This window comes from Lethenteron reissneri, chromosome 72 (assembly GCF_015708825.2).
Source record: "Lethenteron reissneri isolate LAM-NWPU_2019-01 chromosome 72, ASM1570882v1, whole genome shotgun sequence".
In the NCBI taxonomy this organism is placed as follows: domain Eukaryota; kingdom Metazoa; phylum Chordata; class Hyperoartia; order Petromyzontiformes; family Petromyzontidae; genus Lethenteron; species Lethenteron reissneri.
The window spans coordinates 5,280,428-5,301,524 of NC_083850.1; the positions used below are offsets into that span (position 1 = coordinate 5,280,428).

Here is a 21,097-nt window from a genome sequence, read left to right on the forward strand (position 1 = left end):
ATTATATTTTTGCGACGTAGAATTGTAATGTATTACTTACTTTTAGTAGCTCAGCTTATTGGAGAGTATATTTAATATACTGATGATACTATGTCGTTTATACTTTAGTTTTTTACGTGGTTGTTTATTAACTGCAGCTACATACTATTAACATTCCATTCCCTTTGTTAATGCTACCCCCATCCCCTCCCTTTGATGATGCTGGTCCTGCATAAAGCACGGGCATAAGTAGTACTAATCACATACCTGCATTTCTCATATCCCCTCCCTTTGATGCTGATAATCCTGCATAATGCACGGGCATAAGTAGTACTAATCACATACCTGCATTTCCCATATCCCCTTCGTTTGATGTTGCTAATCCTGCATAATGCACGGGCATAAGTAGTACTAATCACATACCTGCATTTACCATGAATATGCTAAATCCCTCTTGATATGCGAATTCCTTTGTCAAGGCGCTCTTCCCCCTCCAACCCAGCTTAAATATACGCTGCCAAGCCTGGTGGTGTTCATTCAGACGCTGTCTTTCTGACAGACCTGTTCTTCGCCTGAGGACGGCTGCTTGCGTTGTGGCCGAAACGTCGTGAGAATTATTTTATTATTTTTATTCTTTTATTATTTCCATTCTACGTGACTTTACCGAAAGAACCAATAAGATGAATCCCTGCAGTCACGAAAGCTTTAAATAGAAATTTGGTGGAACATGTTTTTTGTCGTTTATTGTGAAATTTCGGTCACAGTTCCTATGATCACTGTTACATTGCTTATGGCTTTATTTTGGTGATTTCAAACATATTTTTGGTTTAGCCATGTTTGTTGTAGTACGGAGTTAGAATGATGGCTTTAATCTAAGTTGTCTTGTGGTTGTTGTTGTTGTTGTTTGACTGGCATCCCACTGGGATTTTTGCACAGCGTTGGTGTACGGTGCTTTTTTCTGGAAGACTTTGCAGTTTTTCCATGGATTTTTCTGTTTGCGCATAGTCACTTTGAGATGTTTTCTAGTTCATGTTTTTTATTTGTTGCGGTTGCACCCGATTCAAGAGCCGAATGGCTCACAGGGCTATACCAAACACATGAAAATGAAATGAAACTGTTAAGGCTATATGGGGGATCTTTCTGTTTGTGTTAGGTGCTCGCTAACAGCACTTGCCCCTACAGTCTGTCCAGGCTATATGGGGGGTCTTTGTCTTAGATGCTCACTAACAGCACTTGCCCCAACATTCTGTGCAGGCTATACGGGGGATCTTTGTGTTTGTGTTAGGTGCTCGCTAACAGCACTTGCCCTGACATTCTGTCCAGTCTACACGGGAGATGTTTGTCTTTGTGTGTTGGGAGCAAGTTTGAGTGGCGTGTAGCAGTGGGAGTTGAACGGGAGCCTGCTGCTACTGACAGTCGTTGACTCCGGTTGGACAGACGCTGATAGACAAACACACACAGACAAGACAAGTGGACAGACACAGACAAGAGGAACACAGAGACGACATAGACACATGCAGAGAGAAACACACAGAGGCGAACAGAGACACAGACGGGCAGAAGGATGTTGAATCGAACTAACTGAACTCGCTCCATTGAAAGTTTCCTCGATATTTGCGCATCCCCAGAAGTCGTTCTAGTTTCTATTTATTTCATTGTGTGTGGTGTGAACGTGTAAGCAATGTGGGATATCGATGTACACGGATATGAACAAGATCAGCAGACAAGACGTCTTTCATCCTCTTTGGTTCTTTCAGTAAAGTCACGTAGGTAGAACAAATAAAATAATAATAAATAAATCACGACGTTTCGATCGCAACACGAGCGATCGTTCTCAGGCGAAAACATCCAGACATTGTCGCGGCAGATGTCACGTGAGCTACGGCACGTGACAAAGATGAGGTGAGCCCCCCCCCCCCTCCCGGGCTCGCCTCGCTCAGCTGAGCATTGTTTCAATGCGGTGGGCTCACGCGAAATTGATTTCTGTAAAACGAAGGTACTTTGAAAACCCACTGGCTATACTCTTTTATATAAGTGTTGTGTCCTTAACTAACCACACGGGGACGTCTGGTTGAGGCAACACGTTTATTATAACTCTTTCGAACTCGGCTCTACACACGACTGAAACACGAAGGGGTACGACCCCTTCCAACCGATAGCCTACGGGAGTGACAGCCTCGTTTCTATCGCAGCCTGCACACTCCGGGCTCTGCCACCCACGGGTCCCTTAGCCCGGCGTTAAGGGAAGACTGGACGACCCGTCCCAGCCAGGGTACTAGAGCTCACCTCTGGTCCGCTACAACCCGGCTCTGGCTAGAGCTGGGGGAAGGTCCCAGAGTGTCTGAGCTCACCTCGGGTCCGCTACAACCCGGCTCTAACAAGAGCCTCGGTTGAGGGTCCCCGGGTACTGTTCCAGTCTTCAGGTCTTCGGATGTCCTCAGGCTTGAGTTGGTGAACACTGCCCGGTCCGTCCAGAGGGCCGGCCTTTTATCCCCAGGTCGAGATCACCCCTCCCCTCCTGACCCCCCCCCCCCCCGTCCCAGAACCTTCTGAAGGATCTTAATGGGCCTTAGGGATGAGTGGGGGGTCAGGGGTGTTAGTCTCCGGTCACGGTGGGGGGCCGGGGGTTTAACCTTTGGTCGACCCCTACACACCTCGCTCTCTCTCGCCTGCTCCCTTTTGACCAGTGCACGTGGTGGCAGGTCAGCTTACAGCGCCTTGTTATGGCGCTTGCGCACAACTTCGTGACGAACGCTGCACGTTCCGTCGCTTTCATGCAGGGGGCGCTGCAAACCTACGTGCCCCCTGCATGAACGACGGAGGGGCAGGGACAGACGTTCGATCGCGTTGGAATCGATCTGCAGACGGCGGTCTTATCGCACGGCCAGCTCTGTGTCGCCTCATCTCGATCCCGCGATCCCAAACAGGTGAAAGTCCGCATCAAACTGAACCCCCAGCAAGGCCATCTACTTCACGACGAGAGAAAATTCACACGAAATATCGTTTTCAATGAATAAGCTTTTAATGAAGAAGTACATTTATGTAATTCAAAACATAATACAATTCAAAGTTGTTTCATTTTCAAACTTCAAAACGGAGCATCGGGAGCTTGCGTGGATGCGTCGCTCGTGTGAAATTTTTTTCGTCACTTTACAATCAGCAAGGACCATTTCTCGTCCTAATTCAACACATAATACAAAATTATAATTCGTGTTGTAGAGAATGTTCCTCCTTTTCGTGTAACTTTTAATTGGTATGCCTTGTAACTGATTAATGATCCGAGCGTGCTCACTATTTAAAAGACAATGAGTTGCTCCAGAGGCAGACGCTTCCTGAAAACACAAAAGTACCCTTTGACCTGTATCACAAGAACAATGAGTCTCACCCGAGTGATCTGTACAGGTTACTTGCAAAACACAAACTTTGTCCTAACATCACTTATTCAATGTTTGACCCTTATAGACAAAATGTTACATGTGCGCACACCATCAGACAAGTAATCATTCTAAATTATTGACAATCATTTTAACTAATACTATTGCGCCATTCAAAACGAATGCTGGTGTCTGGGTCAAAATTTAGCAAATTCCAAACATTACCTACAAACTCCACAACCAAGGTGCCACATCAACCATCGCCCTCTACTGACAGGCTCTTGTCTACATGCAGGCCAGTGCAGGGCCACCACCTTGTGCCACTGTTGTATGTGTTGGAATTATGAAATTTTGATGAAAATAATAAAAATTAATAATTTTCCGAAAAATGCGCAATTCGCATTAATTATGATAGTGTGTGTATTAATATGCATAAATTATGATAATGCATGTGGTTATATGCATAAATTATGATAATCACGGAGATAATCGTAGTAATTTATGCGGAGGCTTGCGATTATGTTAATGTGTGCAGTTATGATAATTTGCTTAGTTTCGTTTATCCAGAGTTATCAATCAGGATAACACGATTATCATAGATTCATTTACCGATTATCCTAGTGTGTGTTATAATATTTTAGGTCTCCATTTTCATATCTCATCGCAGGATACAGCTCTTATGAATAAGATGGTTTTGCATGGACTTGGAAAGAACACTCAATATGCTTCTGTGATAACAATTTTATTCTAACAAACACGTGACATTCTATCATGCAGGTCAAACATGCGTCAATAATTCATGGGCAAGATGATGCAGTTAACTAATATGAACGACAAAAACTTATGCAGTTGTGAAATTATGCAATTATGCAATATGAATAACGAAACTCTTATGCATTTGACTAAAATGAATGAATAAACACTTATGCATTTGTGAAATTATGCAATTATGCAATATGAATAACGAAACTCTTATGCATTTGACTAAAATGAATGAATAAACACTTATGCATTTAACGAACTGAATGACTAAAAACACTTCTATCAATTGTAACCTCTACTTTTCCTACCAGGCATCTCATTAGTTCGCCCATGTATCGATCACAATCGGCGACTGGTCGAGTTTGAAAACAAGCATGACACACTTCCTATGGCGGTAATATAGCACTTATTATACCCAAGAGGCGAAAGTATATGTCAATAGATTCATCGGCAAGTATAAAAATCCTCTTAACGGAATGTTTGATACAATGGTGGGTGAGGGCGTGTGGGCGCGAGAGCGAATCTGGCTCTGTTTTAATTAATTCTTCGGCGAGACTCTGGGACAAAGGAAACTGGTTTGACAAGATATTCTCTCTCTGTGTTCGGTCGATTCGTAATGAGGATTCCGAGAGGTTGAGTTTGCCTCGACGAGTCTATTGATCGCCTATGTGATGAGCGGAACAAGGGAAAGACACGGTAACAACCTCACTCTTATCACCGACGGACTCTTAATCACTCGATGGGCCGCGATTCTGCATGGCCAGCTGATGGTTCATGTAGTTGATAATCAGTCTTCTGATAATTGACTAGGGTTGATACGATGGCAAGGGTGAACTAGATGGGATAGTCTCACAGGTGAGTGGGGCGTCGATGCGTGCGTGTGTGGGTCTATTGGTGGGGGAAGTTGTGGGTACGAACGACTTTCGGAGAAGGACCCTCTGGCTTGCGCAGCTGCGGCGAGAGGGTGAGCGGCTCGCTTTCCGACTCCTCCCTCGGCTGACCCCGTACGATGACTGACGGCGCGGCCACGCTCGTTTGCGTGGTCAGGCGATGCACCTCGGCGTGGCGACACGGCAGGGGAGCTGGGCTCGTACACTCGTGTGCGGCAGGCGATGCACCTCGGCGTGGTGACACGGCAAGAGAGCTGGGCTCGTACACTCGTGTGCGATAGGCGATGCCTCGGCACCGCGCGATCCTCGTCCTTCTGGATGACGAAAAGCTTCTTCGTTGGCGGCGACGAGAAGAGATGGAGCCGAAGCCCTGGAGATCTGTGATGGGGGCCAGAGCCCCTGACGATCTGCTTTGTATGGATTTTTCTTCGGTTTATATCTGGAAATTCCACTCGGCTTCCCGAGTTGTTCAAAGGCTGTGTCATAAAACCTTCCTGTGGGCTGAACCATCTGCGTCCGTGTGTGTGTCCGTCCGTGTGTTTCGCGTGCGTGTTTGTCCGTGTGTTTATTAGCTTTGAAGACACATATGTGTGTCGTTCTGGAAGAAAGGGGTGGGGGTGGGGGCCTCGTGACGGTGCCACCGAAGTTATCCATTAGCCAGACCGATGATTCGCGTCGAGTTATAAAAAAAAACATTCGAATCCATGTTTTGTTACTGAATATTTGTCGCGAAAACCTACGCGTTAAGCGAGCTTAATTATTCCCTTCCTTGCTCTGGGATCACATCCTTTGTCTCACACAGCTTAAGTTGGTTTGGTTTGGAAGTTGAAATGCGACTTATTTGCTGCTTGGTTATGCCGAAACCGTGTTCACGATGTTTCATCGTGACCCGATCTCTCACGGAAATGTTATTTCCTCGCGTGTGCAATTTTTGCTGTCCGTGTTGTGGGGAGACAAAGGCGGTTGTTTCCACGGTGGGAGCACCCGGCGCATGCGCTTATTTATTCGAAGACGTGTTAATTTCCTTTGAGCCATTGCCCCCTTTATGGGTGTCATTTCCTAGCTTTGTGCCTGCGTGTGGAGATCCTCTCGGAAAGACAAAGGCGGCCGTGTTGCTCGCTTCCCATGGGTTGTTGTGTTTGGTTAATTTTGAGAGCCTTCTCCGCCCTTGATTCCTCTTCTACTTTAATTCCGTACTTATTATTTGACTTCTTGTGATTATTTAATCTGATATCCCGGCTTATCTTTGTTCAGAATATAATTATCTCTTCCTCCGTGATGCCCGGCCCTGCAACCCCCCGCCTGCCATTCCCCCCTCCCTTGTTCCTCTTGTGTGAATTTAGGGGAGTTTTTATTACCTTATTGCCCCCCCTTTCATGTCCTCTTTCCTTTGAAATGAGGTGTGCGCGCATCTGTGGTAGTGTGGGGGCCTCTGTGGAAGTGTGGGGGCGTGTTCGTTCCCACGTGGCCGCGTCTATTAAAAAAAACGATATCATCTATGTTGGCAGAATAATTCTTAAAAAAAAAAATATTAAAAAAAATAAAAAGGGGGTACATACACAACAGTCCGCCCGTTTGAAAATTATCAGGGGTCGATTTGGCCACTGGCGAATTTTCAAACAAAGTAATGCCCCCTTTTTATGTCATGAATCCCATCAGCCGCCCTTACTCTCGGCGGTTATTTCTTACGACGCGCGTGCACGTATTACCATCTTAACCTGGTTACATCTGAAATAAGCAAAGAAAATAAACAACACGTTAACATCGATATTGCGTTACATCAGTTCTCATACATCATAACTCTGACGAACATTCATTTTTGTTTTTGTTAAATCCTGGGAAACGCTAGGTAGCGGTTTCGAACGCATTTATGCGTTACCTTCCTCATGTTGCCTGGTTTACCACTTATCACTTTGATAATTTGATCACGGTTTTCGGGTTCGTTTTTGTAGTTTCCTCTCTCACTCTCTCGCGTCGTGGGAGTGTGTGGTGAAAAATTGTGCTGCACGTAACCAGAATTCGCGCACACGACCCACTTTGACACTTGGTTCGTGGCATTCGCTCTCTCTGCGATTACATGCACATTTGCCGAGTCAGTGTGTCGATTTAATTCTGTCCCTCGTAATGTTGCCCTCTTTGTTTTTACGAGTGTGTTGGATTTCAACACCATTCCCGATACGTCATGGACATTCGTCTCCATTTTAGCACTCCGATCCACGTAATTTTTGGTTTCCCTTGGATATTTTCCATTCAAAGGCTCATGCCTGCGCTCCTCAGGGCGTGTCCCTGCTGTCTGTTTTTGTACTGTCCGATCACACTTCAATTCAGCCCTGTCACTTGCAGCCTGCTTAGGGTTTAACACCTCGGCGGGTGGGGCGCGTGTTGGCCGCTCGCTCGCACTCACTGTGGATGGTTCATCATGTATTTGGGCCGCATTCTGTGTTATTCTTCTATTCCCCCCTGGTATAGCCGGTGGAGGAATTGGTCGTAATTGGACTGATTGTTTTTGACCTCCCATCCTGCGATTCTCGTACATGTTTGCATCCATACCTCCGCGGTCTGTGTAACACCTTCCCGCTAGGTGGTTATCTTCCCATCTCTGTGCGTAATTTGAACCTTGCGTGTGTCGTGGGATGGGGTGTTGATATGGTTCTGCTCTGAACCTCTCCCTCCTGCGATTCTCGTACATTTTTGGCCCAGTATTTCTCCCATTTGGATGCCAAATTTTTCCTGGATTGTTACTTTGCCATTTCTGTGGGTAATTTTGACCTTGCGCATGTCGGGGCATGGGGTGTTGATATGTTCTGTTCTGAACCTCTCCCTCCTGCGATTCTCCTGAATGTTCGGCTTTGTGCCGCTCTCATTCTCGTGCCAACCTCTCTCTGGGTTATTTTGCCATGTGTGCGTGCGTTTCTGCTCCGTCCTGCATTGTGGGACTGCTCGGTGATTTTTATTCCTCTCTGAGAGGCTGGGTTCCTCATCCCTCTCCCTGTGTTCTGGATCCGAATTATGATTCTTAGCTCTGTATAACCATGCCATGTACGCCTTGCTCTCTATGCGGCGTAAGGATGCGGTTTCTGGATTCAAAACCATTCTCACCCTTTCTGTAATCTCTGGGCTCAAGGATTCAAAAAACATAATTTTGAACATTTTATCTCCTTCGTGGTATTGATTCACATCGCCTGCGTAATACGCTCTTTTAAATTGGACGAGGTAGTCACGTGGATCTTGGTCCATGCCCTGGGTCATCGATTTTACAGCATAAAACCCCTCAGTGAGTGTCGAATATTCTCCAAACTTCCGAATCACTGCCAGGCTCAATTGTTTAAAATCATTTCTAACCTTGTGTGGTAGTGACTTTACCCATGGAATAGATTCTTTATGTAAGGTCCGTTTCAACAAACTCGCTTTTTCATCCCGTCTCCTCAGCCCTCTAATCATTGCCTCCTCTTTTACTGTTGCGATATGTGTGTGGATATCCATAGTCTTATTGTGGGGGTCAAAATCGGGAATTCTGACTAGAGCCTTGTCCATCAATTTAAGGGTTTTACTGGTGAATAGGTATTCCGAAAGTTGATTGCCGACAGCGTCATCATCAAACAAGTTATCATCAGGCAATCTGTCACTTTGGTCTGTGCTGTGTCGGGCGTGTTGCCATTTCCCTTCAGTTTTTGCCTCTGCCCTTAGTGGAGCATGTCCTGTCGACTTTACTTTAACATTTTCCCTCCCTATATCTGTGAAGTTGTCAGTCTCACATGTTTTTGTTTGCATATGTATCTCTCCATCCCTTATCTCGAATTGTGAGGGTTTCCCTTTGTCAAGGATTTTTTGTTCGATATCCATAATTTTTGTGCGATCAGTTCCTGGACTCTGTCCACGTACCCAAGAGTGTGATTTAATGTTACTTCCATATTTATTCTGTGGATCGACGTCTGTGAGTTTCGCTGGTGTCGCGAGCACTGATTTCTCTCCCGTTTCCTTTCCAAATTTTTCCTCATTCCACAATCCCTGTCTGTATGCCTGTGTGAAAAGGAATGAGTCCTGTCCTGCCTTTCCTGCAGTTTTTACATCGTGTTCGCCTTCGTTACATTTTATCCAGTCAATTAGTTTCCCCCGAGGTGTGTTCGTGTTATCGATACAGCTCCCTTCCCATATGTCTCTCTGACTGTACTGCTTTGTAACAGATTGGTCGGTACGTTTAAATACGAGCTCCCCGTATCCCGTAACCCATTCAAAAATTATTCTTAATCCCAGCATCTCAAAGGTGTTGCGGGAGTTACTTTGACATTCCCTTTCAGAGTGCATATAAAACAATTATCTCACAGAGTGTAGTCAATTTGACTCGAGCTATCTGTTATTTTCCGATTCAGAGTGCGTACCTCTAACACCATTTATCACAGGATGCAATTGGTTTGATACGGTATTATCTTAATTCCACTGTCTCTGTTTTAACCTGCTATTCTGGGTTTCAACCTTAGAGGGCGTTTTTTATTTTTCCGCCCGTTCACAATTACCATGCAATGTTCGATCCCGATATTCTGGTTAACACGAAGTGATTCATTCCATCATCCATGCAAAACACTGTCTGCGAGAGATCCCGGACGACGCCACCCATTATGTTGTATGTGTTGGAATTATGAAATTTTGATGAAAATAATAAAAATTAATAATTTTCCGAAAAATGCGCAATTCGCATTAATTATGATAGTGTGTGTATTAATATGCATAAATTATGATAATGCATGTGATTATATGCATAAATTATGATAATCACGGAGATAATCGTAATTTATGCGGAGGCTTGCGATTATGTTAATGTGTGCAGTTATGATAATTTGCTTAGTTTCGTTTATCCAGAGTTATCAATCAGGATAACACGATTATCATAGATTCATTTACCGATTATCCTAGTGTGTGTTATAATATTTTAGGTCTCCATTTTCATATCTCATCGCAGGATACAGCTCTTATGAATAAGATGGTTTTGCATGGACTTGGAAAGAACACTCAATATGCTTCTGTGATAACAATTTTATTCTAACAAACACGTGACATTCTATCATGCAGGTCAAACATGCGTCAATAATTCATGGGCAAGATTATGCAGTTAACTAATATGAACGACAAAAACTTATGCAGTTGTGAAATTATGCAATTATGCAATATGAATAACGAAACTCTTATGCATTTGACTAAAATGAATGAATAAACACTTATACATTTGTGAAATTATGCAATTATGCAATATGAATAACGAAACTCTTATGCATTTGACTAAAATGAATGAATAAACACTTATGCATTTAACGAACTGAATGACTAAAAACACTTCTATCAATTGTAACCTCTACTTTTCCTACCAGGCATCTCATTAGTTCGCCCATGTATCGATCACAATCGGCGACTGGTCGAGTTTGAAAACAAGCATGACACACTTCCTATGGCGGTAATATAGCACTTATTATACCCAAGAGGCGAAAGTATATGTCAATAGATTCATCGGCAAGTATAAAAATCCTCTTAACGGAATGTTTGATACAATGGTGGGTGAGGGCGTGTGGGCGCGAGAGCGAATCTGGCTCTGTTTTAATTAATTCTTCGGCGAGACTCTGGGACAAAGGAAACTGGTTTGACAAGATATTCTCTCTCTGTGTTCGGTCGATTCGTAATGAGGATTCCGAGAGGTTGAGTTTGCCTCGACGAGTCTATTGATCGCCTATGTGATGAGCGGAACAAGGGAAAGACACGGTAACAACCTCACTCTTATCACCGACGGACTCTTAATCACTCGATGGGCCGCGATTCCGCATGGCCAGCTGATGGTTCATGTAGTTGATAATCAGTCTTCTGATAATTGACTAGGGTTGATACGATGGCAAGGGTGAACTAGATGGGATAGTCTCACAGGTGAGTGGGGCGTCGATGCGTGCGTGTGTGGGTCTATTGGTGGGGGAAGTTGTGGGTACGAACGACTTTCGGAGAAGGACCCTCTGGCTTGCGCAGCTGCGGTGAGAGGGTGAGCGGCTCGCTTTCCGACTCCTCCCTCGGCTGACCCCGTACGATGACTGACGGCGCGGCCACGCTCGTTTGCGTGGTCAGGCGATGCACCTCGGCGTGGCGACACGGCAGGGGAGCTGGGCTCGTACACTCGTGTGCGGCAGGCGATGCACCTCGGCGTGGTGACACGGCAAGAGAGCTGGGCTCGTACACTCGTGTGCGGCAGGCGATGCACCTCGGCGTGGTGACACGGCAAGAGAGCTGGGCTCGTACACTCGTGTGCGATAGGCGATGCCTCGGCACCGCGCGATCCTCGTCCTTCTGGATGACGAAAAGCTTCTTCGTTGGCGGCGACGAGAAGAGATGGAGCCGAAGCCCTGGAGATCTGTGATGGGGGCCAGAGCCCCTGACGATCTGCTTTGTATGGATTTTTCTTCGGTTTATATCTGGAAATTCCACTCGGCTTCCCGAGTTGTTCAAAGGCTGTGTCATAAAACCTTCCTGTGGGCTGAACCATCTGCGTCCGTGTGTGTGTCCGTCCGTGTGTTTCGCGTGCGTGTTTGTCCGTGTGTTTATTAGCTTTGAAGACACATATGTGTGTCGTTCTGGAAGAAAGGGGTGGGGGTGGGGGCCTCGTGACGGTGCCACCGAAGTTATCCATTAGCCAGACCGATGATTCGCGTCGAGTTATAAAAAAAAACATTCGAATCCATGTTTTGTTACTGAATAATATTTGTCGCGAAAACCTACGCGTTAAGCGAGCTTAATTATTCCCTTCCTTGCTCTGGGATCACATCCTTTGTCTCACACAGCTTAAGTTGGTTTGGTTTGGAAGTTGAAATGCGACTTATTTGCTGCTTGGTTATGCCGAAACCGTGTTCACGATGTTTCATCGTGACCCGATCTCTCACGGAAATGTTATTTCCTCGCGTGTGCAATTTTTGCTGTCCGTGTTGTGGGGAGACAAAGGCGGTTGTTTTCACGGTGGGAGCACCCGGCGCATGCGCTTATTTATTCGAAGACGTGTTAATTTCCTTTGAGCCATTGCCCCTTTTATGGGTGTCATTTCCTAGCTTTGTGCCTGCGTGTGGAGATCCTCTCGGAAAGACAAAGGCGGCCGTGTTGCTCGCTTCCCATGGGTTGTTGTGTTTGGTTAATTTTGAGAGCCTTCTCCGCCCTTGATTCCTCTTCTACTTTAATTCCGTACTTATTATTTGACTTCTTGTGATTATTTAATCTGATATCCCGGCTTATCTTTGTTCAGAATATAATTATCTCTTCCTCCGTGATGCCCGGCCCTGCAACCCCCCGCCTGCCATTCCCCCCTCCCTTGTTCCTCTTGTGTGAATTTAGGGGAGTTTTTATTACCTTATTGCCCCCCCTTTCATGTCCTCTTTCCTTTGAAATGAGGTGTGCGCGCATCTGTGGTAGTGTGGGGGCCTCTGTGGAAGTGTGGGGGCGTGTTCGTTCCCACGTGACCGCGTCTATTAAAAAAAACGATATCATCTATGTTGGCAGAATAATTCTTAAAAAAAAAATAATATTAAAAAAAATAAAAAGGGGGTACATACACAACACCACACAGGGGCAGCTGCTACTTGGGGGTGCTCTTCGAGTGTTTGAAACGAGATACGATACAAAACTCCGAGTTGCCGAGGCGATTAAGTAAGCACCATATGAATGCAATTTATAACAGTGAATGCTTGGGAGCTTATTGGCTCTCGCTCCTGGTTAGAAATCTACCCAACACACAGGTCCACAAAGACTGGCCGCTCTTACCCTGCAGGTTGAAACTAAGAACCGAGTGTTCAACTTCACATTCTTGTCATTAAAGGCCTGTGACAAAGGTGCGTCTATTGGAGCGACATCGTCTCAAGCTTACACATCTCCCGGGTCTCCATTTGACTTTCTATTGTCACGGAGGAAGTCAACCCACACCTCCACTTCCACAAACTGCTGGGAGTTGCCTCGCTCTGTCTCACAGTGAGAATTATCCTCCTGCTTCACGTTGCCTCCATCGATGTGAAGGTCCGATTTTGGAGTTGAATCTTCATCTTCACATTTTACCTTCACTTCTTCGCTCTTCACCATCACTTCTTCACATTTCACCTTCACATCTTCACGTTTCACCTCGATATCTTTCAATGTATCCAAGCTGGGATTTTCTTCCGGTTCTTGTTTCATGAGGGATACACTCATTGCATCACTTTGACTTTCACAAGCTGATTTCAGACTCCACTCCTTGTGGATATTGTGATGCTTGTGTGTTCTCTGGTGTCTTTGAAAATTTGGTGAAAGTGTAAACACCTTCCCACACACACTGCACTTGAAGGGTTTCTCTCCCGTGTGTGTTCTCTGGTGTTCTACAAGAGTAGATGACCGTGTAAACGCCTTCTCACACACACCACACTTGAAGGGTTTCTCTCCGGTGTGTGTTCTCTGGTGTTTTACAAGAGCAGATGACTGTGCAAACGCCTTCCCACACACACTGCACTTGAAGGGTTTCTCTCCTGTGTGTGTTCTCTGGTGTTCTGCAAGAGTAGATGAATGTGCAAACGCCTTCCCACACACACCGCACTTGAAGGGTTTATCTCCCGTGTGGGTTCTCTGGTGTATTACAAGAACAGATGACCGTGCAAACGCATTCCCACACACACTGCACTTGAAGGGTTTCTCTCCCGTGTGTGTTGTCTGGTGTGCTTCACGAGTAGATGACCGTGCAAACGCCTTCTCACACACTCTGCACTTGAAGGGTTTCTCTCCCGTGTGTGTTCTCTGGTGTATAACAAGAGTAGATGACTTTGCAAACGCCTTCCCACACACACTGCACTTGAAGGGTTTATCTCCCGTGTGGGTTCTCTGGTGTTTAACAAGAGTAGATGACTTTGCAAACGCCTTCCCACACACACTGCACTTGAAGGGTTTATCTCCCGTGTGGGTTCTCTGGTGTTTTAAAAGAGTAGATGACTGTGCAAACGCCTTCCCACACACACTGCACTTGAAGGGTTTCTCTCCCGTGTGTGTTCTCTGGTGTTCTACAAGAGTAGATGAAAGTGCAAACGCCTTCCCACACACGCCGCACTTGAAGGGTTTCTCTCCCGTGTGTGTTCTCTGGTGATTTACAAGAGCAGATAACTGTGCAAACGCCGTCCCACACACACTGCACTTGAAGGGTTTTTCTCCTGTGTGTATTCTCTGGTGTGCTACAAGAGTAGCTGACTGTGAAAATGCCTTCCCACACACACTGCACTTGAAGGGTTTCTCTCCTGTGTGTGTTCTCTGGTGTTTTACAAGAGTAGATGACTGTGCAAACGTTTTCCCACACACACTGCACTTGACGGGTTTCTCTGCTGTTTGAGTTCTCTGGTGCTGTGTCAAATGTTCAGTACGATCTGTGCTGTTGGCACGCAGGTCGCATTGTTGCCTTTTTGCACCGAGTCGCGCCGAGTGCCTTTGCTCCATCAGACCAATTCTGCAGAGGAAGCGACAGCTGCAGACAGAAAAATATATCCACACCATCTACACATCAGTATCAATGCATATATAGTCACACGTGACTTACACGTCTATACTTATACATATATTCATGATAGTGAAAAAGTGTCCCAAATTCATCACACGGGCTGTTATTGCACACAATGAGAGGGCAAATGGTTATAAACATGCCTGGAAGCCCTAGTATCTTCAAAATGAATGTTAACCCAAAACTCCGAGCACACGATTTCGGCTGTCTGGCTTCAAAATGACTATTTATGAAAGCTAAATTCAGCTGACATAGCAAAGGGTGTTGAAAAAAATACTATTTGTGTTATGCACAAATGCATAAATTAATGTTCAATTGCAACTTAGAGGTGTGAAGCAAGGCACAGATGTCCTTGAATGCTGGTATGAAGTTCCGACTTCAGCTGCACGTGTGCTGTGATAACTTCCTGACTCCAATCTTACAAAGACTTCCAGAGGAAAACAAAAATAAACTACCGTTTTGATATAACCTCCGTGCTCAATAGAATTAAAAGACTTTACTGCAAATACAAACTTGACACTGTCACACACTCAGGGGCGGAGTCAGTATTTTAAGGTAGGGAGGGGGGCAAACCCTCCAGCAATGAAAAATGATAGGAGTTAATAATAGGAGTTTTCCCCTTTTTTCTGGCAACAAAACTGAAACCTTACGAGGATTCATTTCTGTGTCGTGTTTTCTCCGGAGACACTTTGTTGGGGGCACGTCTTTATTATATACACGCGCCCTAACTACTAAACATAACTCCTCATACAGTTTATCTCGAGTACTTCCACTCGGTATATTATACGCCTCCTACGTAACATGCCTGCCCCGGCTGTGCTCCAGGTCCTCTGGCTATAATATCCTATGGGAGACCCAGGGTCCACCACTGGCCTCACAGAGCTTCAGCCCTTAAAAAGACGGCGAAGCTAGGGGTCCAGGGTCCTATTCTAGCAGGTCTTCTTGCTCCAACTGGTCGTCTTAAACTGCCAGGACCTCTCCAGAGGTCTGCCTTATATACGTTTCTCAGCCGAGGTGCGGACCTCCGTGAGGGACGCGGGTGACCCCAGAGTCCCTCACCGAGGTCTGCATGTCTGCCGTTGCAGGCCAGTACGTCCGTAGCCCCCCCGGCCATTGGGAGTGTTTGCGAGGGATCGTAGGACCCCTCACAACCCCCAACCGCAAAAACACACTATGATAATGTGTGAGCTGTACGCCTTTTGGCATCCTCTGGTCGAGCACCAATTGGCGTCCTCTGGTGGAGCACCAATTGGGTCGAGGCTCAAAAAAAGCCGTCCCTTGGTGTGGACCAATCAGTTTCAATGACAATGCATATATATTCTTGGTTTTTTCGGTAAAGTCACGTAGAAGGGAAGTAATACCTAAAACCGGATTCCCACCACCATCCATCCCAGAAGAATTCCCTCATCAAGACTCTATACCATAGAGCCCAATGCATCTCCGACCAGGAACACATTGCCAGTGAACTCAAACACGTATGCCAAGCTCTTAAGACTAATGGTTACTCCGACTACACAATCCATAAAGCCATCACTCCAACCATCAAGAAGGATCCTGTTGAGGAGCCTTTCAAAACCATCACCTTACCCTACATTGCTGGGGTCACAAAAAAGATATCCAAAATCCTGATTAAACACAAGATTCAGGTCCGATTCAACACAGTACAAAAATCCGTGATCTGGTCCCGTCTGTAAAAGACGTGGTTCCAGACATACAGTACCCTGGCGTCTACAAACTAAGTTGCCTCTGTGGTAGCAGTTACATTGGAGAAACCAAACGACATGTCTCGGACCGCATCCATGAACATAAAGCAGACCTGAAACACGGTAGGACAAACACCTCAGCCGTGGCAGATCACTGTTACAATTCAGTGGGCTCACAGGACATTGACTTCTCCAAGACAGAGGTTCTCTGCAAGCCATCTGGCTACCATGAGAGATTCGTTCATGAGGCGATCCACATATACAAACACAGAGACAATTTCAACCGAGAAGATGGATTCTGGCTCAGCAATCATTGGAAGGACGTAATACACCATTTCGGATCTTAACTGATTGTTGTTCATGTTTACGGTGACTTTCAGACCGCAGTCCACTCACTGGCATTAACTGTGTATCTTGTGTTCTCCACAGGGAATGCATTATTTGCTCCGCTGCGGGTATCCTGCCACCGCTCTCCCATTCACATGTTTCATTGCTTCTACATACTATTAACATTCCCTCCCTTTGTTAATGCTACCCCCTGCCCCCTCCCTTTGGTGCTGCTGATCCTGCATAATGCATGGGCATAATATGACTTTGAAACCCCCCCGCCCACCTCCTACGCATTTCCCATGAATATGCAAAATTCCTCTTGATATGCACATTCTTTTGTTAAGGCGCTCTTCTTACACCCCCAACTCAGCTTATAAATAAGCTCCTAGCTTGGCAGTGTCTCATTCTTTACCTGAAGACGGCTGCTTGCGTGGTAGCCGAAACGTCGTGAGAATTATTTTATTATGTTTTATTTTTATTATTTTATTACTTCCCTTCTACGTGACTTTACCAAAAAAACCAAGATGAATCCCTGCAGTCACGAAAGCTTTAAATCGAAAAATGCATATATTATCATAGTGTGTTTTGTTTGCATTTGACTGCAAGTATTGTGGTAAATGCAGACATGAATCCTCGTAAAAGACGTTTGGTTGGTTCGATCTTGTTGGTTTTTGTCGTTAGGCTGTTAGTAGGATCCTACTAACAGCCTAACGACAAAGACCAACAAGATCATCAATAGGATCCGACTAACAGCCTAACGACAAAGACCAACAAGATCATCACGAGTTCGACGTCCCTAATCGAACCAACCAAACGTCCCTCCTTAAAACCCTCGGCTGCAAGACCTCCAAGATCTATAAAGAAGGCTCCCCACTACGACCGATAGTGTACAATCAACTCTCCTACCTACAAACTGGCCCGTTTACTATCAGATACTCTGCTCCCCTTCACTGGCAAGACCTCGACAGCAGTACTTAACTCAACCCAATTGGTCTCTATGGTCAAGGACATGGTACTGTCTCCTGACGATATCCTCGTCAGTTTTGATGTGGTATCTCTGTTTACCAAAGTCCCAGTTCTGGACACCTTAACAATAATCGAAGACTTGGTCCAACATGGACTGAACTCGGATGTACCTGCGCTGGTTAGGCATTGCCTCACCAAGACTTACTTTACCTGGAATGGCACCTTCTACAAACAGAATGAGGGTACCCCCATGGGCTCCCCCTTGTCACCAGTGATAGCCAATGTGTTCATGGAAAAGTTTGAATCAGAGGCTATCCAGACGTCCACCCTGCGTCCTTCCCTGTGGAAGATATATGTGGATGACACTTTCGTCATTTGGCCACATGGCCTCCCAGCATTGAACCATTTTCTGGACCACATCAATTCCAGACACCCATCCATCAAATTCACCATGGAAGTGGAGAAAGATGGCAAACTACCATTCTTGGATGTTCTGTTTGAGAGGAGACCTGATGGATCCTTGGGACATTGTGTTTACAGGAAGGCCACCCATCTTAAACAACTACGCTGGTTTGGTCGTCTGCGTGCGTATCTGGACGTTAATTTATTTACGGACCCGCCCAAACAGCTAGCTCTGATTCGTCGATAAAAAATAATAAAACAGCCGGCAAAAAACCACAGCTCACTTTCATTCGACAAATATAAATAAATAAACCTGCCGCACAACAGCGTCTCTTCGGCCAACAATTGCACCTACTTTCACGCAACACCATATTCACAGTGATGGTCGCAACGCAAAATCTTAAACAACTACGCTGGTTTGGTCGTCTGCGTGCGTATCTGGACGTTAATTTATTTACGGACCCGCCCAAACAGCTCGCTCTGATTCGATGAAAATAAAACAGCCGGCAAAAAGCCACAGCTCACTTTGATTCGATAAAAATAAATAACACGCCCGGAAGAGAGCGATAGCATAGGTTTGGCAAGGTCTGTGCCGCAGTGCTGCAGTGCACTGTGGGCGCAGACCCTGCGCTGTGCGAGTGTGGTGTGTATGCAAGTGTGTGAATGGTAGTTACGCTAATATTACGTATATTTATGTAAAAAATGGGTGCTGCGTGCTGCGATTAGTGGAGTCCCCAAACAACTTTACCTTACGAGTAGGCAGGGGTCGCTATACAGTAAGTCTTAGCGGACTGAGCTGTCAGCTTCACCTGCCGGGACGACGGCAAGTTGCGTAGCGCCCACTACAGTTTCGCCCATGGGTCAATACCCCCATGGGGCAACCCAGCTGACTGTTTGATGGGTACAATGGGTACTTTTCGGTTTATCCGGCTTATTACCATTATTATGTATTGACGTTGATCACGTCTCCATGGACGGCTTGCTGTCTACTTCGGTTGTGTAATTGGCGTTACTGTACATTTATGATGTCTTGGAGTGTCAATCCCATGCACTTTGAAATGTTATAAACTGTCTAAAAAGGTTGCAGCCCGGCCCCCGCCGCTGTCACTCTCTGGCCATTGCACAAGCCATATCGGAATTTGCGACATGCTAAAACAATGAGTACAGTGTGACACCACCCGGGTAACTCCCGAGATCAAAATGGGCATTGGAAAGTGATCGCTTTATTGAGATGATTATGGTACTACCACAGGGTATTGTGAACGGTTCAGGAGGAGGAGAGGTCTGGATTTGTAAGTCTCACAGTAACGGTAAGAAGCGCCGGGTGGGGGATGCCCTCCACTGGGGTACTAATTCTGTCATTATTAGTATACGATCATGCAATGTTTCTATCTGCAAGCTGTCATAATTGAAACGATCCCCGTTATTGTTCGATTGAGAGTGACCCACACCTCTGATACCATATGTGAGGAACCCAAAAATCTGATGCATGCGTAAAACACCCACAATGGGAATACGTAAACGTAAACACACCAACAAAATACATTTTAATATGAGAAAAAAATAGGTGGCCCCATAGCGCATCTGTCTGTGTGTGTACATACAGACGGAGGATGCAGGGGCCAACCTGTGTGCGATCGGAACGGTGCGATTGCTGACCAATGTCACTGTGGATGGCGCACACGCTGACGCACACCGGAGCTGTGTCTTTGCGATGCAAGGGCATGGTGGATGGTGGAGCGCATATGGATGGTGCGTTACGAATAAAATAAAACAAAACCAACCGCTGGAAGCAGCCATGCGAGCCGGCTACCTTGAGAGCGATCGCGAATGGGTTGCGTGTCTGGAAGAAGCCTCGCTCTTTCAGATGCCGTACCAGCTTCGTCAACTCTTCGCTACGATTCTGCTGTATTCCATGCCAGCAGATACGAAGGCTCTCTGGGATAAATTCTAAGACGAATTGGCTCGCGATTACGAGTACCAGTACCGCCAGCTGACCAACAAAGAAGAAATAGTAAACCTTCTTGGTTTCTTAAGTCACGTAGAAGGAAAGTAATAAAATAAAAAAAATTAAACATAATAAAATAATTCTCACGACGTTTCGGCCACAACGCAAGCAGCCGTCCTCAGGTGAAAACCAGGTCTGTCGAGGCGACAGCGTCTGAATGAAACAGCACACGTGCTTGGAGCATATAAATAAGCTGGGTTGGAAGGGGGGGAAAGGGCGCCTTGACAAAATAATTTGCATATCAAGAGGAATTTAGCATATTTATGGGAAATGCAGGTATGTGATTAGTGCTACTTATGCCCGTGCATTATGCAGGATTAGCAGCATCAAAGGGAGGGGATATGGGAAATGCAGGTATGTGATTAGTACTACTTATGCCCGTGCATTATGCAGGATTAGCAGCATCAAAGGGAGGGGATATGGGAAATGCAGGTATGTGATTAGTACTACTTATACCCGTGCATTATGCAGGATTAGCAGCATCAAAGAAAATAAAAGAAATGGTAAATTTCAAGACCCTTCACAGCCTCCACGAGTTCCTCGCGGCAGGTGGGATGGCTCTGTCAGACTTTGACGACCTCCTGCAGCTTTCCAAGTACCCACACTTGGTCTTGGACTCGCTGCTTGAGAACAACCATATCCGCCGCGAATTGGACACGAAGGACTTCCCATTTCGACTTCGGCGCAAACAGTTCCCCATTGTCCCAGCCTTCACGATGACCATCAACAAGGCGCAAGGGCAAACTGTTCACAACCTGGGATTATATCTACCAACGCCATGCTTCTCGCACGGCCAACTGTACGTGGCACTATCGCGAGTGACGGCAAGATCCAACATCAAGGCGCTTATTGAGGGACCTGACGACGAGGAGGAAGACGGAGTGTACACGAAGAATATCGTGTATCGCCAGATATTTCAATAAATTGCATTCTATATTTGAATAATTGCATTCTTTAATATTGTCGATTGAGCGTCTCATAAAAATACATATAACCTCACAAAAATAAACATTAAACAATCACCAAAACATGTATATTGTGTCCAGCCACTTTCAACTCCCCACCAACCAAGCATATACACACCGCCCGCAAAGCGGGCGGCGACTGCTAGTACAGATTCCTACTTGAAACCTGATTCCCACCACCATCCGGCTCAAAAGAAT

The 21,097-nt window shown here is 45.7% G+C and overlaps 2 protein-coding genes across 3 annotated transcripts in view; both read right to left on the minus strand.

Annotated features, from left to right (window-relative positions):
* LOC133361284 (zinc finger protein 239-like) overlaps window positions 1–21,097 on the minus strand; it is an 807,570-nt gene that overhangs the window by 72,027 nt on the left and 714,446 nt on the right. The window lies entirely within an intron of this gene.
* LOC133361260 (zinc finger protein OZF-like) overlaps window positions 252–21,097 on the minus strand; it is a 28,791-nt gene continuing 7,945 nt past the window's right edge. For both annotated transcript variants that reach the window (XM_061580168.1, XM_061580169.1), the window contains one exon: window positions 252–14,492. In XM_061580168.1, the coding sequence (XP_061436152.1) occupies window positions 12,881–14,464 (1,584 nt within the window). In that variant the 5' untranslated portion in view covers window positions 14,465–14,492 and the 3' untranslated portion in view covers window positions 252–12,880. The remainder of the gene's footprint in view (window positions 14,493–21,097) is intronic.